The 22,645-nt window shown below is 39.9% G+C and overlaps 1 protein-coding gene across 8 annotated transcripts in view; it reads right to left on the bottom strand.

Annotated features, from left to right (window-relative positions):
- LOC104598242 (rab GTPase-activating protein 22-like) overlaps window positions 1-22,645 on the bottom strand; it is a 120,471-nt gene that overhangs the window by 24,442 nt on the left and 73,384 nt on the right. For 4 of the 8 annotated variants that reach the window (XR_016078884.1, XR_016078887.1, XR_016078885.1 and 1 more), the window contains 2 exons: window positions 16,381-16,464; window positions 6,010-6,262 (listed from right to left, as the gene is read on the bottom strand). Coding sequence is in view for 3 of the 8 variants with exons in the window: in XM_088892365.1 (XP_088748491.1) it covers window positions 6,285-6,413; window positions 16,381-16,464 (213 nt within the window). In the remaining 5 variants the exon portion in view is untranslated. The other 4 variants (XM_088892365.1, XM_088892366.1, XM_088892367.1 and 1 more) reach the window with 2 other exon arrangements.

Here is a 22,645-nt window from a genome sequence, read left to right as displayed (position 1 = left end):
AGCAAATCAAGAATGTATTTGCCCAGGTCTTTAATGTCAAATTCAGCCTCAAGCTTATTCTTCAACTTGTTGATTTCAAATAAATCATCTCCAGTCTTGATAACATCGTCTACATACACTATAAAAATAGCTATTTTACCTTCGGTGGAGTGCTTGAAAAATAAAGTATGATCAGCTTGACTTTGTGAGAAGCCTTGCCGCCTTATTACATCCCCAAATCATTCAAACCAAGCTCTTGGTGATTGCTTTAGCACATATAGAAATTTTTTTAACCTGCAAACTTTGCCTCTTCCAAGACTTTCTTCAAATCTTGGTGGTAGGTCCATATATACTTCTTCCTTTAGGTCTCCATTCAAGAAGGCAATCTTGACATCAAACTGACAAAGTGGCTAGTTAAAATTAACTACAAGAGAAAGAATTATTTTGATAGTTAATTTTAGCAACGGGAGCAAAAGTCTCTTGGTAGTCTATACCATTAGTTTGGGTAAATCCTTTTGCTACGAGTCTTGCTTTGTATCTCTCCACACTTCCGTCAGCCTTGCACTTCACTGTAAACACCCATTTGCACCTGACTGTCTTCTTGTCATGGGGTAGATCAGTAATACTCCACGTATTATTTTTCCTAAGAGCATTCATCTCTTCCATCACAACTAACCTCCACTTCGGATCATCTAATGCTTCCTGAACAGTTCTTGGCACATACAGATTAGAAATCTTAGACACAAATGCTTTATGAGTATGTGATAATTTCTCATATGACAAGTATTTTGCAATAGGATGTTTTGTGCAATCTCGGGTACCTTTTCTTAATGCAATTGGAATGACAAGATCTGAAGAGGACAAATTAGGCAAAGACGGAATAGGAGTAGAAGAAGGATTACTTTGAGTTGTAGGACCTTCACTCGGTAAATTGGATTGGACTTCTACTGTAGGAACAACTAGAACAGTAGTACTTTTGTGAAACCTCTTCCTGGTATAAAACTGAAGCTCAGGATGAGGATTGTGATCCGTTTGAAGTACTTCTCCCCCTGTCTCTGATAACGTAGTATCTGGCAAATTTAGATTAAGGGTACTATCAGTAGGTTCCATTCTTTCAACAATTGTTTCCGAAACTTGCTTATCAGAATTAATCAAAGGTATAAATTCTTCTAGAAGGCTGAGGAGGCTGAGGAGGCTGAGAAGGCTGAGAACTGGACGTGATATTGAACATTTTTTAGGGACAGAAACACAGAAACAAACCCTAGGTCTTTTTTGCTCTGATACCATCACGAAGGGACAAAAAGATAATAAGAATGGAAGATCTTTTATGATTCTGTACATCAAAATTTATAGCTCTCTCTAGGATACAAACTAGGTAACAAATCTCCCTAAATAACGAAAAATAAAACTGATTTCTAAAAATATTTGTACAGCTCACAAACCTCTCAACTATCTAAAATAGCACATAATCAGATGTAATACATAATTACTGAAATCTTCCAACAGGGAAGCTGAACTATTTGACTATCACGAGACCAGACATCTCCTTTGCAGTCAGTGTGGTGAGACAATTTATGCAGAACCCTCTTATACCTCACTGGGATGCTCCGGGCCATGGGTTATTGTACAAACCAGGAGGAAAACTTGAAGTAATTGGGTATACAGATGCAGATTGGGCAGGCTCTGTGTCTGATAGAAGATCTACTACAGGTTATTGCACATTTCTTGGAGGAAATCTTGTGACATGGAAGAGTAAGAAGCAGACGGTTGTGGCTAGAAGCAGTGCTGAAGCCGAGTACAAAGCCATGGCACACACTACATGTGAATTAGTATGGCTGAGGAATCTCCTACAAGAAATCGGGTTCTCAGTGGATAAACCTATGAAATTGTACTATGATAATCAAGCTGCACTACACATCTCATCCAACCCTATTTTTCATGAGAGAACAAAGCACATAGAGATTGATTGCAACTTGTGAGGGAGAAGGTCCTTACTGGAGAGATAAGCACAGAACATGTAGGCTCAGGTGATCAGTGGGCAGATTTGTTTACAAAAGGCTTAAGCTTAGGGAGAGTGAACTATATATGTAACAAGCTGGGATTATATGACATATATTCTCCAGCTTGAGGGGGAGTGTTAGAGCTAGCCGAATAAGGGTAGATTAGTCAATTGACTTCTGTTAAGTTATGTGCTTATGTGGCAGTCTTTATAGAGACTTCTTGTCCCATACTGTGGGGGAAGTTTAGTCTTTATACTACTAATTAGAGCCTAATCAATATTAAGGGTCGGCTAATAGGGTTTAACCTATTATGTTCGACTGTTCTTTCATCATCATCTTCTTCTTCTTCTTCTTCTCCTCTTCTACTGGTTCGGACTACTGTAGCAACAGAGAAAACATAGTCTTTTAATGTAACTTCTTATTTTAAATATATATTAGTAGTCGATCAAGACTATAGTCAGTCTTGGATTCCAAAAGATTGTAGATTGAGAAAAGTAGAAGGAAAGAGGGAGAAGAAGAAGAAGAAAGCAGAAGTACACAAGGGTTTTGAAAAGGAGGGACAGATCGAATGAATCTGCCACCGCCACTCTCTCAATATTTATACGTTATGTTCACTAATTGTAGGAAAAGGCAGAATTGCCCTTAATGCTTACATGGAAAATAAAACAATAATAAACTGAAATAACAAGCTGTCTAAAATAACCCCCAACCAACATTGACATAACTAACAAAGATTACATGTGCTATCACACGAACACAGTGGGGACCACAGCCGTGGGGCCCACATCAGTGTTCTCTACACTCCCCCTCAAGTTGCGAATAGATATTTGTCATTCCCAACTTGCATAGGTCTGCCTCTAATTTCTTCCTTGGAACAGCCTTGGTGAGAAGATCTGCGAGCTGCATGTTGGAGGTGATATACGGGAGACACACTTCTTGTGATGAGACCCTTTCTCTGACAAAATGTCGATGAACTTCGATATGCTTAGTTCTGTCATGTTGCACTGGATTGTGAGCTATATTAATAGCTGCCTGATTATCGCAATACAACATCAAGGGCTTCTCATAATCAATACCCAACTCTTCAAATAATGATTTCAGCCACTCCATTAGCCATTGATCTGTATTCAGCTTCGGCACTAGAGCAAGAAACAACACTTTGTTTCTTACTCCTCCAAGAGACAAGGTTACCTCCTACAAGGACACAATATCTAGAGGTAGACCTCCTGTCATCAGCACTCCCAGCCCAATCAGCATCTGTATAGAACTCCACCTTCATGTGATTATTATTCTTGAACAGTATACCTCTACCTGGACATCTCTTCAAGTATGCTAATGTTCTCTCAACTGCAAGAAGATGAGTAGTTCTAGGGGAATGCATGTATTGGCTGACAACATTGACTGCATAACTGATGTTTGGCCATGTGAGACTGAGATATAGGAGCTTTCCAACCATCCGTTGGAGCATAGCTTTGTCTTCAAGAGGCTCTCCACCCTCTGCACTGGTCGTGATTTTGTTCAGTGGGTGTATCTGCAAGCTTGACACCTAACTTTTCAGTTTCTGCCAACAGATCTAGAACATACTTCCTTTGAGAAATAAAGATCCCCTGTTTAGATCTAGCAACCTCAATACCCAAAAAATATCGTAGTGCACCAAGATCTTTCACCTCAAACTCTTGATGAAGGAGCTGTTTGAGGGACTCAATCTCACTATTATTATTCTCTGTCACTACAATATCATCCACATATACACCAAGCAAGGTCAAGGAAGAGTTCACTCTTTTAACGAACAATGCATGATCTGACTGGGCCTGTACATAGCCGAATTTTCCAAGGGCTAGTCTGAATCTATCAAACCAAGCTCTAGGGGACTGCTTTAGTCCATACAATGCCTTATTCAGTCAGCAAACCTTCTTACCTGTCTCTGCATCATAAAATCCAAGGGGCAACTGCATGTAGACTTCTTCCTGTAAGTCTCCATTCAGAAAGGCATTTTTAACGTCCATCTGGAACAAGGGCCAAGAGTAACTTGCTGCAAGGGCTAATAGAACTCGAATATTTTCAGAAGAGTAACTTGCTGCAAGGGCTAACTTGCTGCAAGGGGCCGAAGTCAGGAGTCATTACAAGTGTGACCCTTCCCATATTTTCAGAAGAAGGACAAGTGCAGAATGAGCCAACCCGCATCATTGATTTCAGATGGGTGCGCTGGGGAGGCAGAGTCATACCAGAGGCATTAGTTGTTTGGTCTAACCTTCCGAAAGAGGATGCAACCTGGGAATCCTACTTAGATCTGCAATCAAATTTTCCTACATTAGACCTTGAAGGCAAGGTCGCTCTAAAGGAAGGGGGGATTGTCAAGACTGCTGGAACAGACCAATAGAAGGCAGTTAATCAGTTTTACAAGAGGAGGCCATGTCAGCACAACGAACCATCCACTTGTAACAACTGCCTTGTAACAACTGTAACAATCAAGATTGTAAGACTAAGTAGTAGAGCAGAAAAGGGAATAGGACATTGATTCTTTCAGCATTAAACTCTCTTTCCTCTCTCTCTCTCTCTCTCCCTCTCTCTCTCTCTCTCTCTCTCTCTCTTCTTCCAAGAATTCAGGAGGTTGGCCCCTCGAAGAACCCTGAGTTAGGCAGGTTCCTAACAAACACTCGGTTGGTAGCCAATAGGAGGCCAAAACACAAGCTGGCAACAATATAGGGAGAGAATAAAATCTCCCAAAAATTAACTAGGGTTTAGAAAATTGTGGAATAGCTCCTCATAACTCCAGAAACGCAAAACGTCATGAGGGAAACAAGTTTCAAGAAAGAAACAATCTCAGATGCAAAGGAAAAACCCCAAACATCAGACCAATAGAAGGCAGTTAATCAGTTTTACAAGAGGAGGCCATGTCAGCACAACGAACCATCCACTTGTAACAACTGCCTTGTAACAACTGTAACAATCAAGATTGTAAGACTAAGTAGTAGAGCAGAAAAGGGAATAGGACATTGATTCTTTCAGCATTAAACTCTCTTTCCTCTCTCTCTCTCTCTCTCTCTCTCTCTCTCTCTCTCTCTCTCTCTCTCTTCTTCCAAGAATTCAGGAGGTTGGCCCCTCGAAGAACCCTGAGTTAGGCAGGTTCCTAACAAACACTCGGTTGGTAGCCAATAGGAGGCCAAAACACAAGCTGGCAACAATATAGGGAGAGAATAAAATCTCCCAAAAATTAACTAGGGTTTAGAAAATTGTGGAATAGCTCCTCATAACTCCAGAAACGCAAAACGTCATGAGGGAAACAAGTTTCAAGAAAGAAACAATCTCAGATGCAAAGGAAAAACCCCAAACATCAAACCTGTATTTTTTTATTATCTTGATTGAAAAATCTGGTAAAATTTAGGGATGCTTCAACAGGATATGAGAATCATACCAAAATCTCCCTAAAATTAGGGCATGCTCGATTGTACCAATTTCAAGGGTTGCTGCTTTTGTATGGACTGATGACATTATCTGGCAGCGGTCTACCATCATCAAGTCTTCCTGGGTTCAAGGGTCAGTCGAAGGAGCTCTTCTAAGGTCAAAAAAATGCATTTGCTACCAAGTTGTAAGATTTAGAAGGGAGGAAGAAGAGAAGAGAGGATAAGGGAAGAGAAGGTTTCGATAGGAAGGGGTGAGTTATTGTTCACACCCCAAAAAGAGCCTTCTATATTAAAAGATAGAAAATTACATAAAAGCCCCTTGAATGGAAACCCAAATAAAGAAAGGATAAAATGAGTAAAACACCCTTGCCCACAATACATATTCTCAACATCCACCAAAAAAATATTTTTTAACTTTGGATGTATGTTCACTTTATGCAAGTATTTAGACCTGAATGTACTACCAAGTCAGATCAAATCATGTTTTATAAGACAATTCAAACGTTCACTGATTAAGTCCCAATCAACTAAACATTGATACTTAAATGATGATCTTTCTATTTTCCTTCTATATGGATATTATCATGTTATGGAGAACAAGAGGAAAAAGAAAATAAGTAACTCACCTTGCATGAAGGGTTGATAGAGAAATTGATGGATCAAATAGCTGGGTATATCTTCATGTTCTGTAAATTCTTTTGCTTTCATATCCTCCAAAATAAACAATGTAGATGAATTATATTGAACATGACTTCAGAAGCTTCTATTATTCTGCATCAACTCAATGATTCTCTGACAGGGATATCTTTGTATCAACACATGGCCATGTGTTGCTCTTAGTCATTATTCTGAACTGGATGGGCTCTTTTGCTTGATTAGCTGTACCAGATAGCAAGGAGTTTCAAAAAAAGGTTTCTCTAAGATATGGCATGGGCTTGTTCAAAGAATATGATGATGCCTCACATCTCAGTGCAATAATCAGCTTATGGACCCAGTGCTCAATAATTAGGTCTTCCAACTGATGGATCATCTTAGACATACATAGACAGAAAATGTTCAGAATAAGGATTTTCATAAAGGTTTCTCTAAGATTTGGCACTAGGTTGTTAAAAGAATATGCCGATGCCTCACATCTGAATGCAATAATCATCTTATTTTCCAATGGTAATCAATTAGGTTATCCAATTAGACATACATAAACAGAAAACATGCAGAATAAGGAATTACATGAAGGTTCCTCCAATGGTCATGGATTGCAAATGAACCCAAACTATGTTACCCAGGTACAGCAAGGATATATCTGGACAAGGTAACATATATGGAATTTACACTAAAAGTTCAAGTAACCAACGTGATTTAGCACCCTTGTATGTGTTTCTGGGTTTCATAGGACCCAGTCTCTAGCATTTTAACCTGAAGTGGTTGGTCTCATACTCAAAATCCATATTTGTTGATATTTTACCATCAAGCCTGTTAGAGTCAACAGTACAGGGGTATTTTGGTCTTTTTTCTATCTAGTTAAAAGTGAATGGTCTATTTTATTCAAGTTTAAGTTATGTGTCCCACCTCTAGTAAGGGACAATAATGTCTTTTGTAATTCATCTTATTCACTATAAATACAAAGTGGGCTGGCTGGGCTGAGTGACTTTTTCTCTCCTGGCTGAACCCTTCTTCTTCAGAAACCAGTTCTTTTTTTTTTTTTCTTTTCTCATTGCCCTTTGTCTTCCTGAGATCGCCACCAGCCATATCAGTTTTTTTTAATATCTTCTAGACAGATTGGAAGTTCGATAAGGGGCCAAAAAGGAGTGATCATTTTTTGTTCTTGGAGGTAAATATGCCTCTGGTTGCTGTGGTGGTGATCGTTGTGGTGGTGTACTAGATACCTTCTATTCGATGATACGAAGAGGGCTGGTTGTGGACAGGTATGAACAGAAATATCTATTCGCCTAGTAGTGGACTACAGCCACTTTCTTTTGGTCTAGGTTTCATTTATGTGGCAGTGTGAATTGATAGGTATGCATATAATCCTCTTTTCCTTCTGTTTATACCTGGATATGTGAGTTGAAAGTAGGGTTTTGAATGCTGAATTCATGACAGCAGTAGTGTGGTCATAATTATATTTTGTTGAGTAGTGAGTGGTGTGGTGCTGAATAGTAGAAGGTGAGTACTTTGTCTATAATAGTGATTCCTTTGTGAAGTGAGGTGAATCAGTTAAAATGATATCAATTGGAGATGGGAGTGACAATAAAACAGGTGTCATGATTTCTCCAGATTACTTAAATGTTCAAATGACATCCATTAAGTTGAATGGTGAGAACTATGTGCCGTGGACCAAATCTATTGAGGTGTTTTTAAAAGCCAAGAAAAAGGTAAAACATGTGAGATAGGAGAAACCCCCCTTTGATTCTCTAGGGCTCAGTGTTTGGGAACATGAGGATGCACAAATTATAACCTGGTTGTGGAATAGCATGGGACCTAAAATCATTATGAATTTTATGTTCCTAAATACAGCTAAAGAAATCTGGGATCATGCTAAGAAAATTTATTCCGGCCAAGACAATACCGCTAGGGTCTATCAGCTTTACCAAGATACTTTAATCTGAAGCAAGGTAATCAAAGCTTGGAGGAATACTATGCAAGCATGAGAAATATCCGTAATGAGCTTAATGTATATCATCCTCTGACACCGGATGTTCAGGTTCAAAAACAACAGCGAGAGCAACTTGATATGACAAGGTTTCTAGTTGGTCTGAAGGCTGAATATAAACCTGTTCGAGCACAAATACTTGGGGGGGGGTCTGCTCTCCCCTCGCTTGAAGAAGTGTTTGCCCGTCTTCAGGGGATATCTATTGATTCTACAGAGTCTTCTTCTCTCTCGGACAAATATGGTTTTGTGGTGACTAGAGGGGGGATGTCGTGGAAATAGAGGTGGTGGAGATAGTGGCCGTGGGCTTCCAGGAAACCGAGGTGGTCCTATATTTAATCGTTTTAGTGGCCGCAGTGGAGGTCAAGAGTCAGGGGGAGGTTGTTGTAGAGGAAGAAGTAATGCAACTAGAAAATGCACATACTGTGGATTAGAGGGGCACACTATTAATTTCTGTTATGATTTACATGGTCCACCCAATACTTGGGCTAACCATACTGTGACTAGTGGCAGTGGTATAGTTAGTGAAAACCAGCAAACTGATCAGACTCCCTCCACATCTACTAGTGCTTCTGGGAAGGACCTTCTCATGTACCACGTGAGGTATATAAGAAGTTCCTTTAGACATCCTTTCAGTAGAACACTACTACTCTTGCCCATTCAAGTATGGCTTGCTTAGCTTCTAAACGTTCACACTAGATCATTGACTCTGGAGCCTTAGATCATATGTCTGAGACTCCAAATGTGTTTTCTTCACTTTCTCAATCTTCTACATCTCAAATAGTTACCCTTGCTAACAGTTCTACCTCTCCCATTTGTGGTGTTGGTGATGTTGATCTTACCTCCTTATCTTTATCCTCTATTTTATATGTTCCCAAGTTCCCTTTTAACCTTATGTCTGTTAGTAGATTAACCAAGTCAAATTGTTCTATAACCTTTTATCCCTCTTCCTGTGTGTTTCAGGATCTCAAGACGGGGATGAAGATTAGTGGAGGGCATGAGGCAGGTGGATTGTATTACCTTGATGGTGGTGGCCCGCCAGTTGCATTTCAGTCATCTCTTACTCCTCTCCAATGGCACTACAGACTTGGCCATCCATCTCTCAAGGCTCTGAAGTTGCTGGTTCCATCCTTAAGTCACCTTCCATCATTGGATTGTGAGTCATGTCAGCTTGGGAAACACCATAGAGTCTCTTTTAGTCCAAGAGTTGATAGTCGTGTCTTGAGTCATTTTTCTTTAGTTCATTCAGATGTTTGGGGTCCAAATAAAGTGGTGTCATACAATGGTTATAAGTATTTTGTAATTTTTGTTGATGACTTTTCAAGGATGACATGACTCTATCTTATGAAAGACCGAAGTGAATTGTTCTCTATTTTTCAAAAATCTTATGCTGAAATACATACCCAATTTAGAGTTCATATCAAAATTCTTCGCTCCGATAATGCGAAAGAGTACACCTCAACACCATTTCAGCAATACTTAGAGCACCATGGGATAATTCTTTAAACTTCTTGTTCCTACACCCCACAACAGAACGGTGTGGCTGAACGGAAAAACCGACACTTACTTGAAACTGCTCAGTCCATTATGCTTAATATCAATGTCCCAAAGCATTTTTGGAGTGATGCTATCCTGACATCATGTTTCCTTATCAATTGGATGCCCATGTCCATCCTTGGATGTTAATCCCCTTTCTCAGTATTGTTTCCCACTCTGTCTCCGTTTCCTCTTACCCCTAGAGTCTTTGGGTGTGTTTGTTTTGTTTTGAACGTAGGGCTTGGTTTAGACAAGTTAGATGCATGTGCAACTAAATGCATCTTACTTGGATACTCCAGAACCCAAAAAGGGTATAAGTGCTATAACCCTAACTCTCATAAGTCATTTGTGTGTTCGGATGTCACTTTCTTTGAGTCAGTCCCATTTTTCTCGAGTACTGAGGTCCCTTCTCCTTCCCCTGTGGTTCCACTCCCTGTTCCTGTTAGACAGTTTTGTATGCCCTTAGCTCCAACCAGTTTGATGTACTTATGACATTTATTGTAAATGAATGAAGTGCATATTTGATTCATGTCATGTGGTGTGTTTCTGTGTAATACCCTTAAAACCGGACACTTATGAGACTTGTGTTGGTTTAGAACGTTCACAGTCAGCGGGTAGGTCTGGGGAGACCTATCCTGATAAGGTTAACACTGATGTGCCGCCAAGTCGGTTGGGGTGGCCTGTCTTTGCCACCAGGGTGAGACTTGAGGTACATGCAGTGTGGGATCAACTTGAGACCTTGAACCAGACCAGAATTCCAGTATTGCCCTGGACCTTGGCGATTAATGGGCAAAACTGGAATGTTACACCTAACCCCTAGACTCGATTATGGCACCACACTAGGTGGCGGATTGGGCCATCTTTGATATGCCAATCAGTGAGACCCTTAGAGGGGGTCAAAACCTGGGTATGTTGAGATGATTCATGAACCCATCTGAGTGGGTGATCATAGTGACAGGATCGGCCCCTTTGTCGGACAAAGGTAATGATTGGGGAAATGCACTCTCTCTGATGGAAACCAAAACTACCGGCAGTTGATTTCAATCGTTGAAATTTTGTTTTGCAAAATATATTTATATAATATATATACTATAGGTTTCCGAAATTGTTTGCAAAAGGTTTTAAACCCCGGGGTCCATGTAAGAGGTGAGTGCAGCACTGTACCTTGTAGTCGAGGGAGAGGTCCTCCCTTGTCGGGCAGTGTTTGATCATTATGGGCTGAGAGGTTAAGTGTAAGGCCATTGAGGGTTAAACCTGATGGGATAATCTTGCATCTGCCCACAGTCCTTGGGTGTTACAAGGTGGCTTGGCCCAAGGACCACTTAGTGTAAGTGTTGGGCCCATAGAGTCCATGTGATGGGTTCAAGGGGTTCACTGGGCTTTCCAGTGAATTCGGCTAAGCCTTGTGATAGAGGCTGGGCCGAACCCTTGTGGCTGATGTGTAGATCAACGTTTGGGTCCCACGCCACATAGAGAAAGCCCAACTGGGCAGCAATTTGGAAGGCTTAAGTGAGCACATGCATTTAATGGGCCAAAAGCCCAATTTGAACTGGGCTAATTAGAATTGGCTTGAATGGGGCGAATCTGAGATGTGGACCAGCCTTAAAGGATAAGGGAAAGTCCCTATCCACTTAGTAAGAGTCCAGATTTGAATATGATTCAAAACTAGAAATTCCTAATTAAACTAGGAGGGCTGATCATGATCTGCAGATCAGATAAGGTCTCGCCCCATCAACATCTCCTAATAAGATTAGGAGCTGATCCCTTTAGGGTTATAAAAGGAGGGGGCGGCAACTTCTAAACACACTCATCTGAGATATAGGTACAACACAGAAGAAAGAAATTAGCATACAGTGAGACTGTGCCAATTTCTCTCTACCGCCTCCCTGCCGCCACCGCCATTAGCAGTTCGTCTCCACTCACGTAGGAGTCATCAAGAAGCGTTCTTGGTTTCAGTTCTTTGTGAAAGAATTGAAAAGAAGTTGTGCTCACCTGCCGTCCAATGGGTTCTTGCGAAGGATCCAGTTCTTGCGAACAACATTGCTGATTCTGCTCCGTCCTACACTGTGCCATCTTCAGTGGGAGCAGTCTTTGGTGACTTTTCTGGGCGTGAACACCTTCGTTGGGGGATACTAATTCTCCATATCAGGTATTTCCCTCTCCTACCGTTTTGTTTCAGATGTGGTTCGGTTCTTGATTCAAGATTGATCCTTGAAAATTAGTTTTCTAAAATAGGGAATGCGATTCCCAGTTGTAGGAAGTAAGAAATTTTTGAAATTCGCCCATTCTATTCCGCTTTATCCGTGCGTCCATACGATGGATCTTTCCATTCCTTCAGTTCCAGTTGAGGACCCCCTTCTTGTGGTTCCTGTTCCGGTTGCAGATTCCCTTCCTGTGGTTCTTATTCCATCCCCTCCCTCTCTAGTGCAGGTTACTACTGAGAGGCCACCAATCAGACAAATGTATACTCACAGAAGAGCACTGGCCCCTCCTCCAATTCTGTCCTCGTTGACAGATCCTGTGGTTGCACCTCCTCCCTCAAACCTTGATCTTTCTATTGCATTGCGGAAAGGTAAACGTAGTTATACATCTCATCCTATTTCTCATTATGTTTCAGTTGCTCACCTTTCTGCTTTCCATCACCATTTTATATCCCTGCTATCCTTTGTTTCCACTCCCAAAACTATTCAGGAAGCTCTTACCTCTCCAGGGTGGTGGCAAGTAATGGAAGATGAATTGTCTGCTTTACAACACAATCACACGTGGGAACTTTCTACTCTCCCTCCCGGTAAGCATGTTGTGGCGAAAGGGTACACTCAGAAAGAGGAAATCGACTATGAGGAAGCCTTTTTTCCCGTGGCCATGCTTAAATCCATTAGGATCCTGCTAGCTATAGCAGCATACCATGACTACGAGATTTGGCAAATGGATGCCAAAACCGTTTTCTTAAAAGGAGATCTTACTGAAGATATCTATATGCAGCAACCGCAAGGTTTCATACCTGCAGGTCAGGAACCCATGGTATGTAAACTTAATCGATCCATATATGGACTTAAGCAAGCTTTTAGGAGCTAGAATATCCAGTTTGACTCTATCGTCAAACAGTTTGATTTTGAGCAAAATCCGGATGAGCCCTGTATTTACAGGAAGACAGTAGGAGATAAGGTTACGTTTTTGGTTCTGTATGTAGATGACATCCTACCCATTGGGAATGATGTAGGGATGTTAACTATGGTGAAAGTGTGGCTTTCACAGCAATTCTCCATGAAAGATCTTGGAGAAGCCTCCTACATCTTGGGACTTCGACTCTACAGAGATAGATCGAAGAGGATAATAGGATTATCCCAATCTGCTTACATTGACAAGATTGTCACGAGATACAGTATGGAGAACTCCAAGAAAGGAAATGTTCCTTTCAGGCACAGTCACTCTCTCCAAGGGCATGTCTCCCAAGACTCCCGAGGAGATTGAGGGCATGAGAAAGGTTCCCTATGCCTCAGCCATAGGGAGCATCATGTATGCCATGCTGTGCACTCGGCTAGACATTGCTTAGGCTGTGAGTGTGGTAAGTAGATACTAGTCTAACCCAGGCCAGGAGCATTGGACAGCTGTGAAACACATTCTAAAATACCTTCGAAGGACAAAAGAGTTTTGTCTGGTATTCGATAGTAGTTCACTACAGATCGTTGGGTATACTGATACCGACTTCCAGTCAGACCCAGATGGTAGAATGTCTACATCTGGTTACATCTTTACGATGGGGTCCTAAGTAGTAAGAATAACAATCCACAACCCAAGCCGAGCACATTGTCGTAAGTGAGGCTGCCTAATGGATGAAGGTGTTCATTCTGGAATTTGGAATTCAGCATATCACCCATTCCATTGTTGTGTGACAACATTGGATCTACGGGAGATTGATGTTAAAAGGTAGCATCAGCGGAGAATGTGGTAAACCCATTGACTAAGCCACTAACACAAAGTGTTTGAGAAACACATGGATAGTTTGGGACTCCGATTTGTACCTGATTGGACCTAAGTGCAAGTGGGAGCTGTTAGACAGTGTATGCCCTTAGCTCCAATTAGATTGATGTACTTATTGTCATTTATTGTAAATGAATAAAGTGCATAATTGATTCATGTTCTATTGGCGTGTTTCTGTGTAATACCCTTAAACTGGACACTTATCAGACTCGTGTTAGTTTAGAATCTTCACAGCTGTTGGATAGATCTAGGGAGATTTATCCTGCCAAGGCTGACACTGATGTGCCGCCAAGTTGGTTGGGGTGGCTTGTCTCAGCTGCCAGGGTGGGACCTGAGGTACATGCAGTGTGGGTTTGCTTGAAACCTTGAATTGGACCAAATTCCAGTATTGCTCTACACCTTGGAGATAGATGGGAAAAACTGGAATGTTACATCTGACCCATAGACTCGATTATGGTACTGCACTAGGTGTCGGATTGGACTGTCTTTGATATGCCAATCAGTGAGATCCTTAGAGGGGGTCAAAACCTGGGTATGTTGGGATAGTTTGAGAATTCACCTGAGTGGGTGATCATAGTGACAGGATCAACCCCTTTGTCGGACAAAGTGAATGATCGAGGAATGCACTCTCTGATGGAAACCTAAACTACCGGCAATGGGTTTCAAATGTGTTTGAAATTTGTTTTGCAAAATATATTTATATAGAGATATACATATATATTATGGTTTTAAATTGTTTGCAAAAGGTGTTAATTCTAGGGATCCATGTGAGTAGAGAGTGCAGCATTGTACCTTGCAACCGAGGGAGAGGTCCTCTCTTGTCAGGTAGTGTTTGATCATTATGGGCTGAGAGGTTAAGTGTAAGACCATTGGAGGTATTACCTGATGGGATAATCTTGCATCTTCCCACAGTCCTTGGGCCTTCATAAGATGGCTGGACCTAATGACTATTTAGTGTAAATGTTGGGCCCATTAAGAGCCCGTGGTGATGGACTTAGGGGTTCACTATGTCCTACAATGAATTCGGCTAGGCCTTGTAACAGAGGCTAGGCTGAACCCATGTGGCTGATGTGTAGATCAATGTTAGGGTCCCACGCCATACAAAAAGAGCCAAGTTAGCCAACAAATTAAAGGGTGAGTGAGCGATGTGATTTAATGGGCCTAAAGCCCATTTCAAACTAGGCTTAAGTCAATTAATTAAAAGGGGGCGAAATCTGATTTATAACCTGATTAGGATTAGTTGAAGGATAAGATAAGTCTTATCCATTTGAGAGTCTAGATCCAAATATCAGATTTGGATCAAGAAACTCTCTCCTAATTGGATTAGGAAGTTGATCCAAAGTAGGCTATAAATAGGGGGCAAATTCCTCAGTTTATAGACACTTGCAACCTGCAGAATTCTTCCCTAGTTCTTGCCGCCCCTACCCAGTTCGATTTCCACCTTGGAGCTGATCAAGAAAGGTTCTTGATATTGTTTCTTGTTGGAAGAAACAATTCAAAGTCGTGCTCACCAGCTCTTGTTCGATTCTTATTGAAGAATTTAGGTTATTGCTGAAGAACCATCATGTTGATCCTGCCTCACCATACGCTGTGTCATCTTCAGTGGAGGCGGGTTTTGGTCTTCTCTTTGGGTGTGAACACCTACGTTGGGAGTTATTGTTACTTTGTATCAGGTATATCCCTCTCTTCTCTTTTGGTTTCAGATCTGGTCTGTTTTTTATTCAAGAACGAACCTTGAAAACACAGTTTTCTAAATTATGGAATACGATTCCCGGATGGGAGAGAAATTTTTTTTGAAATTTCGTCCAACCTTCTTGCAGGGTTCGGCCATCCATATGATGGATCTCCCGTCCCTTCAGTGCAGAAGCTGAGTACAGGGCTATGGCTCATACTACATGTGAACTAGTATGGTTGAAGAATTTATTACAAGAGATGGGGTTCTCAATTGACAGACCCATGAGGTTATACTGTGATAATCAAGTTGTTGTACACATATCTTCTGATCCAGTCTTCCATGAGAGAACAAAGCATATTGAAGTCAATTTCCACTTTGTAAGAGAAAAAGTGATTAGTGGAGTGATAACTACATCTCATGTGAGTTCAGGAAGCTAGTGGGCAGATCTATTTACAAAGGGGCTGTCTCGGGGCAGAGTAAATTACATATGTGACAAGCTGGGACTATATGACATATATTCTCTAGCTTGAGGGGGAGTGTTAGAGTTGACAGTACAGGGGTATTTTGGTCTTTTGTCTATCTAGTTAAAAGTGAATGGTCTATTTTATTCAAGTTTAAGTTATGTGTCCCACCTCTAGTAAGGGACAATAATGTCTTTTGTAATTCAGCTTATTCACTATAAGTTTAAGTTAAGTCGAGTGTCCCACCTCTAGTAAGGTTCACCTCTCCTGGCCGAACCCTTCTTCTCCTCTTCATACTTCGAACCTAGAACTAAATAGGATTAATCTACCTATTCACAAAGCCAAACAATGACCCCTTGAATGCAAATTTTGTAGATGACCCACAAATTTCAATTACAATGTAATCATATAGGCCTTATAGTTTTCATACTTTGGATGTTTTAAATACTGGGATTAATTCCTAGTCAAGATGAGTGGCACTGCCATAGCATGAAGAGGAGAACAAAAACATGCTTTTCTCTTTTCTCTCTAAGACAACAACTGTAAGTATGAAATGATACAAAGCAAACATCCTGAAATTCAAGTAAATACAGGTGGAAGAAAAAAGTAATAAACGGAAAAAGCAAGATTAAGCTCAAGCTATTTATGCAAGACGTTGCAATCATAGCTAAATGCATAAGGTACAAGATCAAGCACTAACCTTGCACAAGTATTTTTTTCGAAGTTTAATGGCTGTATGTATGCATCTCTTAACATTGATCTTCAACATCTTATCATTGAAAATCTGCAAGATCGTTAAGAGGAGTAAAAACATGCATTTATCTAAAGTATACACATAAAACTACAATATATGTGGAAGAAATAAATATTTGTCAAACACAAAAATTTTATGGCACCAATAGAGAAATACAAAAGGAGAAGCAAGTAAAATAACAAATTGAACCCCTAAATTAACAAACAGAATATCGTAGAGAGACAATACATGCACCATGTAGATTCTCATAAGAAGAGGAGAAGAGCTATGCCGAGATGCACAAGGGCAAAACTTCTATTGACAGTATGGGAGAGAGGAAAGCAAGAATTTTAAAGGAACAAAGGAGGCTATAATTGATTGTATCACAATTAAAGAGGTTCAGTGGGTTAAATTTTTGAAGGCATTCTCTCCTTTCTCAACCAATGGCATTGTTAGGAAGTGGAGGGAAATGACAAGATCATCAACAAAGAAATATGTAATCAAGGTTCAAAGTATCGAAAATGCCAAGTGTATCAAAAAGACAATTTTAAGAGATGTATCGGGATATGCCTCGGATACACATGTATCAGAGAAAAATTAAGAAGCACATGGAAACACTATAAACATTTTAATAAATCATAAAAATACATCAATAACACTATATAAGGCCTTAGTGAGGTATACGTACATTAAATTAATATATTTTAATGGGTTTTATGAAGAAATACATCATGGTCAAGTATCATTTCCATTAAAAAAACCTATTCTTAATTATAATTCTTAGGTTTTACGGGATGGGAAAAGCCCAACTATCCTATCCAACCATAAAACATGCACGGACACAACTTCTAAGTGAAAATATAATTAATAATTATTTCTTATTTAAATAGTTACTATCTATTTCTTTTAATTTCAAAAATTCCAAAAAATAAAAAAATAAATAAACATTGTACAATATATTCAAAAAAATATTGACGAAGAAATTTTAATTGCTTTGTAGATATGATAAATCATCTATAGATCTACAATATATTCTTAATCCTTATGATTAGGTCATAAAGATATAATTAGTTATTATTATTATTTTTAATTCTCAAAAAATAAAAAATAATTATTGAATAAGAAATTTCAATTGATCTATGGATATGATAGATCATCCATAGATCTAAAACATATTAAGTCTTTATAGGTAGATAAAAGAAATACATTTTTCATTTTTATTGTTATTTTGTATTTTCCCAAATTTCTTCATAAAATTTTCATAGATCTACTCATAACACAAAAAAACTGTGATTTTCAACAGAAAAAAATGTAGGCCAAGATAGATTTAAACATTTGCAAGCATTCAAGCAAAAGAAAACAAGAAACCAAAAGATATTATGAGAAAAAGTGAAAAAAATGACCTATTTTCGTAATATTTTCCATATTTGAAAAATCTTCAAAAACATTGATGATTCATGCTTGTTCGGGGAAAGAAGGTGCTTTCCCCCTATTTTTTATTTTTTATTTTTTTCATGTATCTTTTTCACACCATATCAACCGATATGCTATCGATATGCCCAATACATGGCCGATATGGGCCGATACGATGGAAAAAAGATGATACCACCTATTTCCTTTGTATCCTATATTGATCCTTCAAAGATATGATACAATATGGCCAATATCGAGCATGTCCTGTCAATAATTTAAACCTTGTATGTAATTATAAAGAAGTTGGTTACCACCAAATAGGGGCTTTATTAAACTTAACTTTGACAACAGTAGTTTGGGGAACCTGGGGCCACTAGTTGTGGGAGGAGCTTTTAAAGATGAAGGAAATGTAATTTATTTACTCTTTGGGCCTTCTGGTGTGAGGGACTAATGGCTGAAGGCAGCTTTCGAAGGAGTGCAGTGGACATGTGACACGAATATAAGAAAATTACTATTTTAAGGGGATTCTAAGGTGGTAATTACTTGGATGATGAACTATGAAAATGTTGAGTCAGCATATAGAAATGAACTCAAGAAACTTAGATGGCTGAGTAGAAGTATGAAAGTGAAAGTTCAGTGGGTTCCAAGAACAGCTAAAAGCATGGCTGATGCACTAGCCAAACAAGGGGTAACTAGAAACCAGTTCTTTTGGGCTCAATAGTAAAATTAACAAGTATAGGGAGAGATAGTAGTTACTATGCACTCTAAAAGGTGTATGTATGCTGTGTGCACATTTTTTCTTTATAATTGATAATGTGGAAATCTGTTGCTTACTTATCCAAAAAAGAACTTGTTAACCAAAGAGTTGGACGATGCAGGAGCAAACAAGTTTCTCACAAAGAGATCAGTCCAGAAGGTATGGGGTCCCTCATAATGGATTGAATGGATATGGATTTGATAATAATCATTCTTATGGGTCTAAAATAAATGGCAATCAATTTTTTTTTATACCATTTTGTAGAGAAGATGGGCCGAATGGCCCATAGGTTGTTTATTTTTTCTTGTTATTTATGTTTCTTTTCAGTAATGGGCCTTATTCTGGGCCCATCCTGTCAATATTAAGTTCCTTGTAAATTCTTGCCCAACTAAGGGCCTCCTTGTAATTATTCAAATATATCTAAATAAAATAGTGTTAGGGTGCTGAGAGAGTGTAAGTTCGAAACTCTCTTCTCAGACCCTTATTGCCGAACTCTCTGCTCTCCTCTCTTCAGTTTTCTTCATGGTATCAGAGCATACCTGAACTTCAATATCCTAGGGCTGGAAGCTTAACTCGTGTTGCCTGATTCTTGGAGGTCATTGGAAGTGCCCAAGACCCGAATCTCTTGGAGAAGTGGTTCGGTGGCCAGGAAGAATCAGAGAAAAGAAAAAAGGGGAAGGGGAACAGCTCGGTTCTGGTTTGAAGCTCGAAACTGTAAGTTGTGCTCAGATTTCTGGGTTCAGTTTTCTTCTAGTTGTGCTGTATTGCTTTCGAATGTGTTTGGACTGTTGAAGTGTCCGAAAAATCTGGTTGTTCTGTACTACCTTCGGCTGCCATTGAATCTGGTTTAACCCAGAAATTTCTGGGCTGTTTTTCACTCCTTCTTGGACTGTTAAAACTGCCAAAACATCCTTGTAACAAGGCTGTGGATTGTTACTTATACTTGGCTGTTTTCGGGGGGCTATACGAATTGTTCTTGAGGCCTGTTTTTTTCTTTTTGACAGTGGGGTTGTCTCTATTGCCCACACTGTGTTTGTAAAAAGGGCTATTTCAGCAATACCAAGTGGTATTTACTTTGAAGTCCAGATTTGAAAAAGGTACTTCGGCTGAGTGCCTAGAAGTTTCTGTTTACTTCTTGAAGGCTGAACTCAGTGTATTGCCTTCTTGTGGTCGGCTGAACTCTGTTATTGCTTGTCCTTATTCAGTATACTTGTAGAAGTCATCTGAAATCATATTTGGAGTGTTTACATGATGTACTCCTCAGAGTTTGAAAACAAAAGTGGTGCTGAATATGGACTGGTTCAGGGGACTCCAAGTGATTCCTTATTGACTGTGACCACAGTTAAACTAGATGGAACTAATTATCTGGCATGGTCACAATCAGTAAAGATTCATGTATGTAGTAGAAGAAAGTGGGGGTTCATTTCCGGGAGTAAGAAGGCTCCCCCAGAAGATGATCCATCCTACGAGAAGTGGATGCAAGAAAATTACACTGTCATTGGGTGGCTTGTGAACTCAATGCAACCACAAATCAGTCAACACTACCTATGGATGAATTCAGCAAAAGAAATTTGGGACAGTGTTGCAGAAACCTATTCCCAAAAACTCAATGTGGCTCGGGCATATAAATTGAGAAGTGATGTAAAGAATTTAAGGCAAGGGGAGAAACCTCTTGCTGTAAATTTCTCAACCCTGAAGTCCCTATGGCAAGAGATTGACCTAATAGAAGTTGTAACTTGGGACACCACCAATGATGCAGAGACCTACAGAAAATTGGTTGAAAGGAACAGGGTATTTGAGTTCTTAACTGGACTAAACCTAGAATATGATATCACAAAACAGAATATTCTTTCCAAGGAGTGTGTCTCTTTGTCACAAGCTTATGCATTGGTGAGTAGTGAAGAGAGCAGAAGGGCTGTCCAGGTTCAAGGGGCTGATATTAATGATCACTTTGCCAACATGGGGATTAAACCTAAAGGGAATGCTGGAACTCCTGGTGGCACAGGAAAGAAAGAAGTTATATGTAAGTACTGCAAGAAGCCGAAGCACACCAAAGACAAGTGTTGGAAATTACATCCTAATCTTGTTCCCATTCGGTTTCAGAAAAAACAAGATAGTAAAAGATCAGGAAGTGCAAATGTAGCTGCCGGGCCAGATAGTGAAGAGATGTCTGCTTCTGCACAGTTGGCAGCCATGAGAGCAGAATATGAAAAGTTCGGGAAGATGATCAGTCAACTGAGTGATGTGACCTCTCCTTCCAACCCTTTAGGAAATTCTACTACTTCAGCATTTTCTCATTCAGGTATAAGGGCTTCTGCCAATCATGCTACCACTTCAGGTAATCTCAAGATCCCTTGGATTATTGACTCAGGTGCTTCTGACCATATGACCAATCTGTCTACCTTGTTTGTGTCATATGACTTACTTCCTGGACGTGATAAAATCACTTTAGCTGATGGTTCACTTGCCCCTATCTCTGGTAAGGGAACCATCAAGGCTACGGATTCCTTGTTTCTACCTTCTGCCCTCCATGTACCTAAACTAAATACAAATCTGTAGTCTGTGAGTAGTTTAACCAAGTCACTAAACTGTTGTGTAACCTTTTTTCCTGCCTACTGTGTTTTTCAGGATCTGGAGTCTCAGAAGGTGATTGGGAGTGGCCATGAGGTGAACGGAATATTCCTGCTTGATACTCCGGGACAATGCACTGATCATCTTGGGAATGTTGCTCTCGGATCTGTCTCTTCAGAGTCTGTTAGTCGGATTATGTTGTGTCATTGTCGTTTTGGTCATCTGTCTTTTTCTGCCTTGAGTCATCTATTCCCTGAACTGTTTAAGGGAATTAGTTTGTCCAGTCTTCATTGTGAGTCTTGTGAATTGTCAAAGCATTGTAGAAACAGTTATCCTTTGAGCAATAAAAGATCTTTTGTTCCTTTTAATATTGTGCATTCTGATGTGTGGGGGCCTTACCACTTACCCTCCATGGGTGGCTACAAATATTTTATCCTGTTTATTGATGACTTTTCTCGGTTCACTTGGATATTCCTGATGAAATCCCGTGATGAAGTTCCAAGACTTGTAAAACAATTCCATGAATTTGTTCTAACCCAATTTGATACCAGGGTTAAAATCTTCCGATCGGACAATGCAAAAGAATACTTTGAAAAAACCTATCCTGCTATCTTTCTGACATGGGGGTTATTCATCAAAGCTCATGTGCTAGGACCCCAGAACAGAATGGGGTTGCTGAGAGGAAAAATAGGCATATTGTTGAAGTTGCAAGAAGTATCTTATTTGCCTCACATGTTCCTACCAGGTTTTGGGGTGATGCTGTTCTTACTGCTACCTACCTTATAAACCATATGCCATCCAGGGTTTTGGGGTTTAAGTCTGAAAGCTAAATTACTGTAGCCGAAGTAGCAGAAAAGAGAAGAAGAAGAAGAAGAAGAGATGCGGGAATGTCGAACTCATCTACTCAGTCGACAGTACTATTATTTATATTATGGTGTAGTACAATGATACAGGAAGTTACTAGAATGCCCCTGATTAGTGATGGGACACCCAGACAACTTAAAACATTAAACAGGATTAGGCCCATTAACAAAGGCCCAGTACAGGACAACTTAAACTTAAGTATAGGCTAATAAGAACTCTTATCAGCCGAATACTCATACATACAAAGACTTCAATCCAACACTCCCCCTCAACCTAAGCATGGATATCAATCATGTTTAGCTTGCCAAGCATGTCCCTAAACTTTGCTGCTGCCAGCCCTTTAGTCAGTACATCCGCAATTTGCATCACAGATGGAGTATAAGGCACACAGAGTTCACCCGAGACAATTCTTTCTCTAACAAAGTGCCGATCAATCTCAATATGTTTTGTCCTGTCATGCTGCACGGGATTGTTGGCAATGTTGATGGCAGCTTTATTGTCACAATACAGCCTGAGAGGACCTTCAGCCTTAATGCCAAGTTCATTAAGAAGAGTTCTGAGCCATAAGAGTTCAGCAACCCCATGGGCCATAGCTCGATACTCTGCTACTGCACTTGATCTAGCCAC

The sequence above is a fragment of the Nelumbo nucifera genome, chromosome 7 (genome assembly GCF_055504915.1).
Source record: "Nelumbo nucifera cultivar China Antique chromosome 7, China Antique-T2T, whole genome shotgun sequence".
In the NCBI taxonomy this organism is placed as follows: domain Eukaryota; kingdom Viridiplantae; phylum Streptophyta; class Magnoliopsida; order Proteales; family Nelumbonaceae; genus Nelumbo; species Nelumbo nucifera.
The sequence above is the reverse complement of the archived record's forward strand: the minus strand, read 5'-3'. Positions and strand labels throughout refer to the sequence as shown.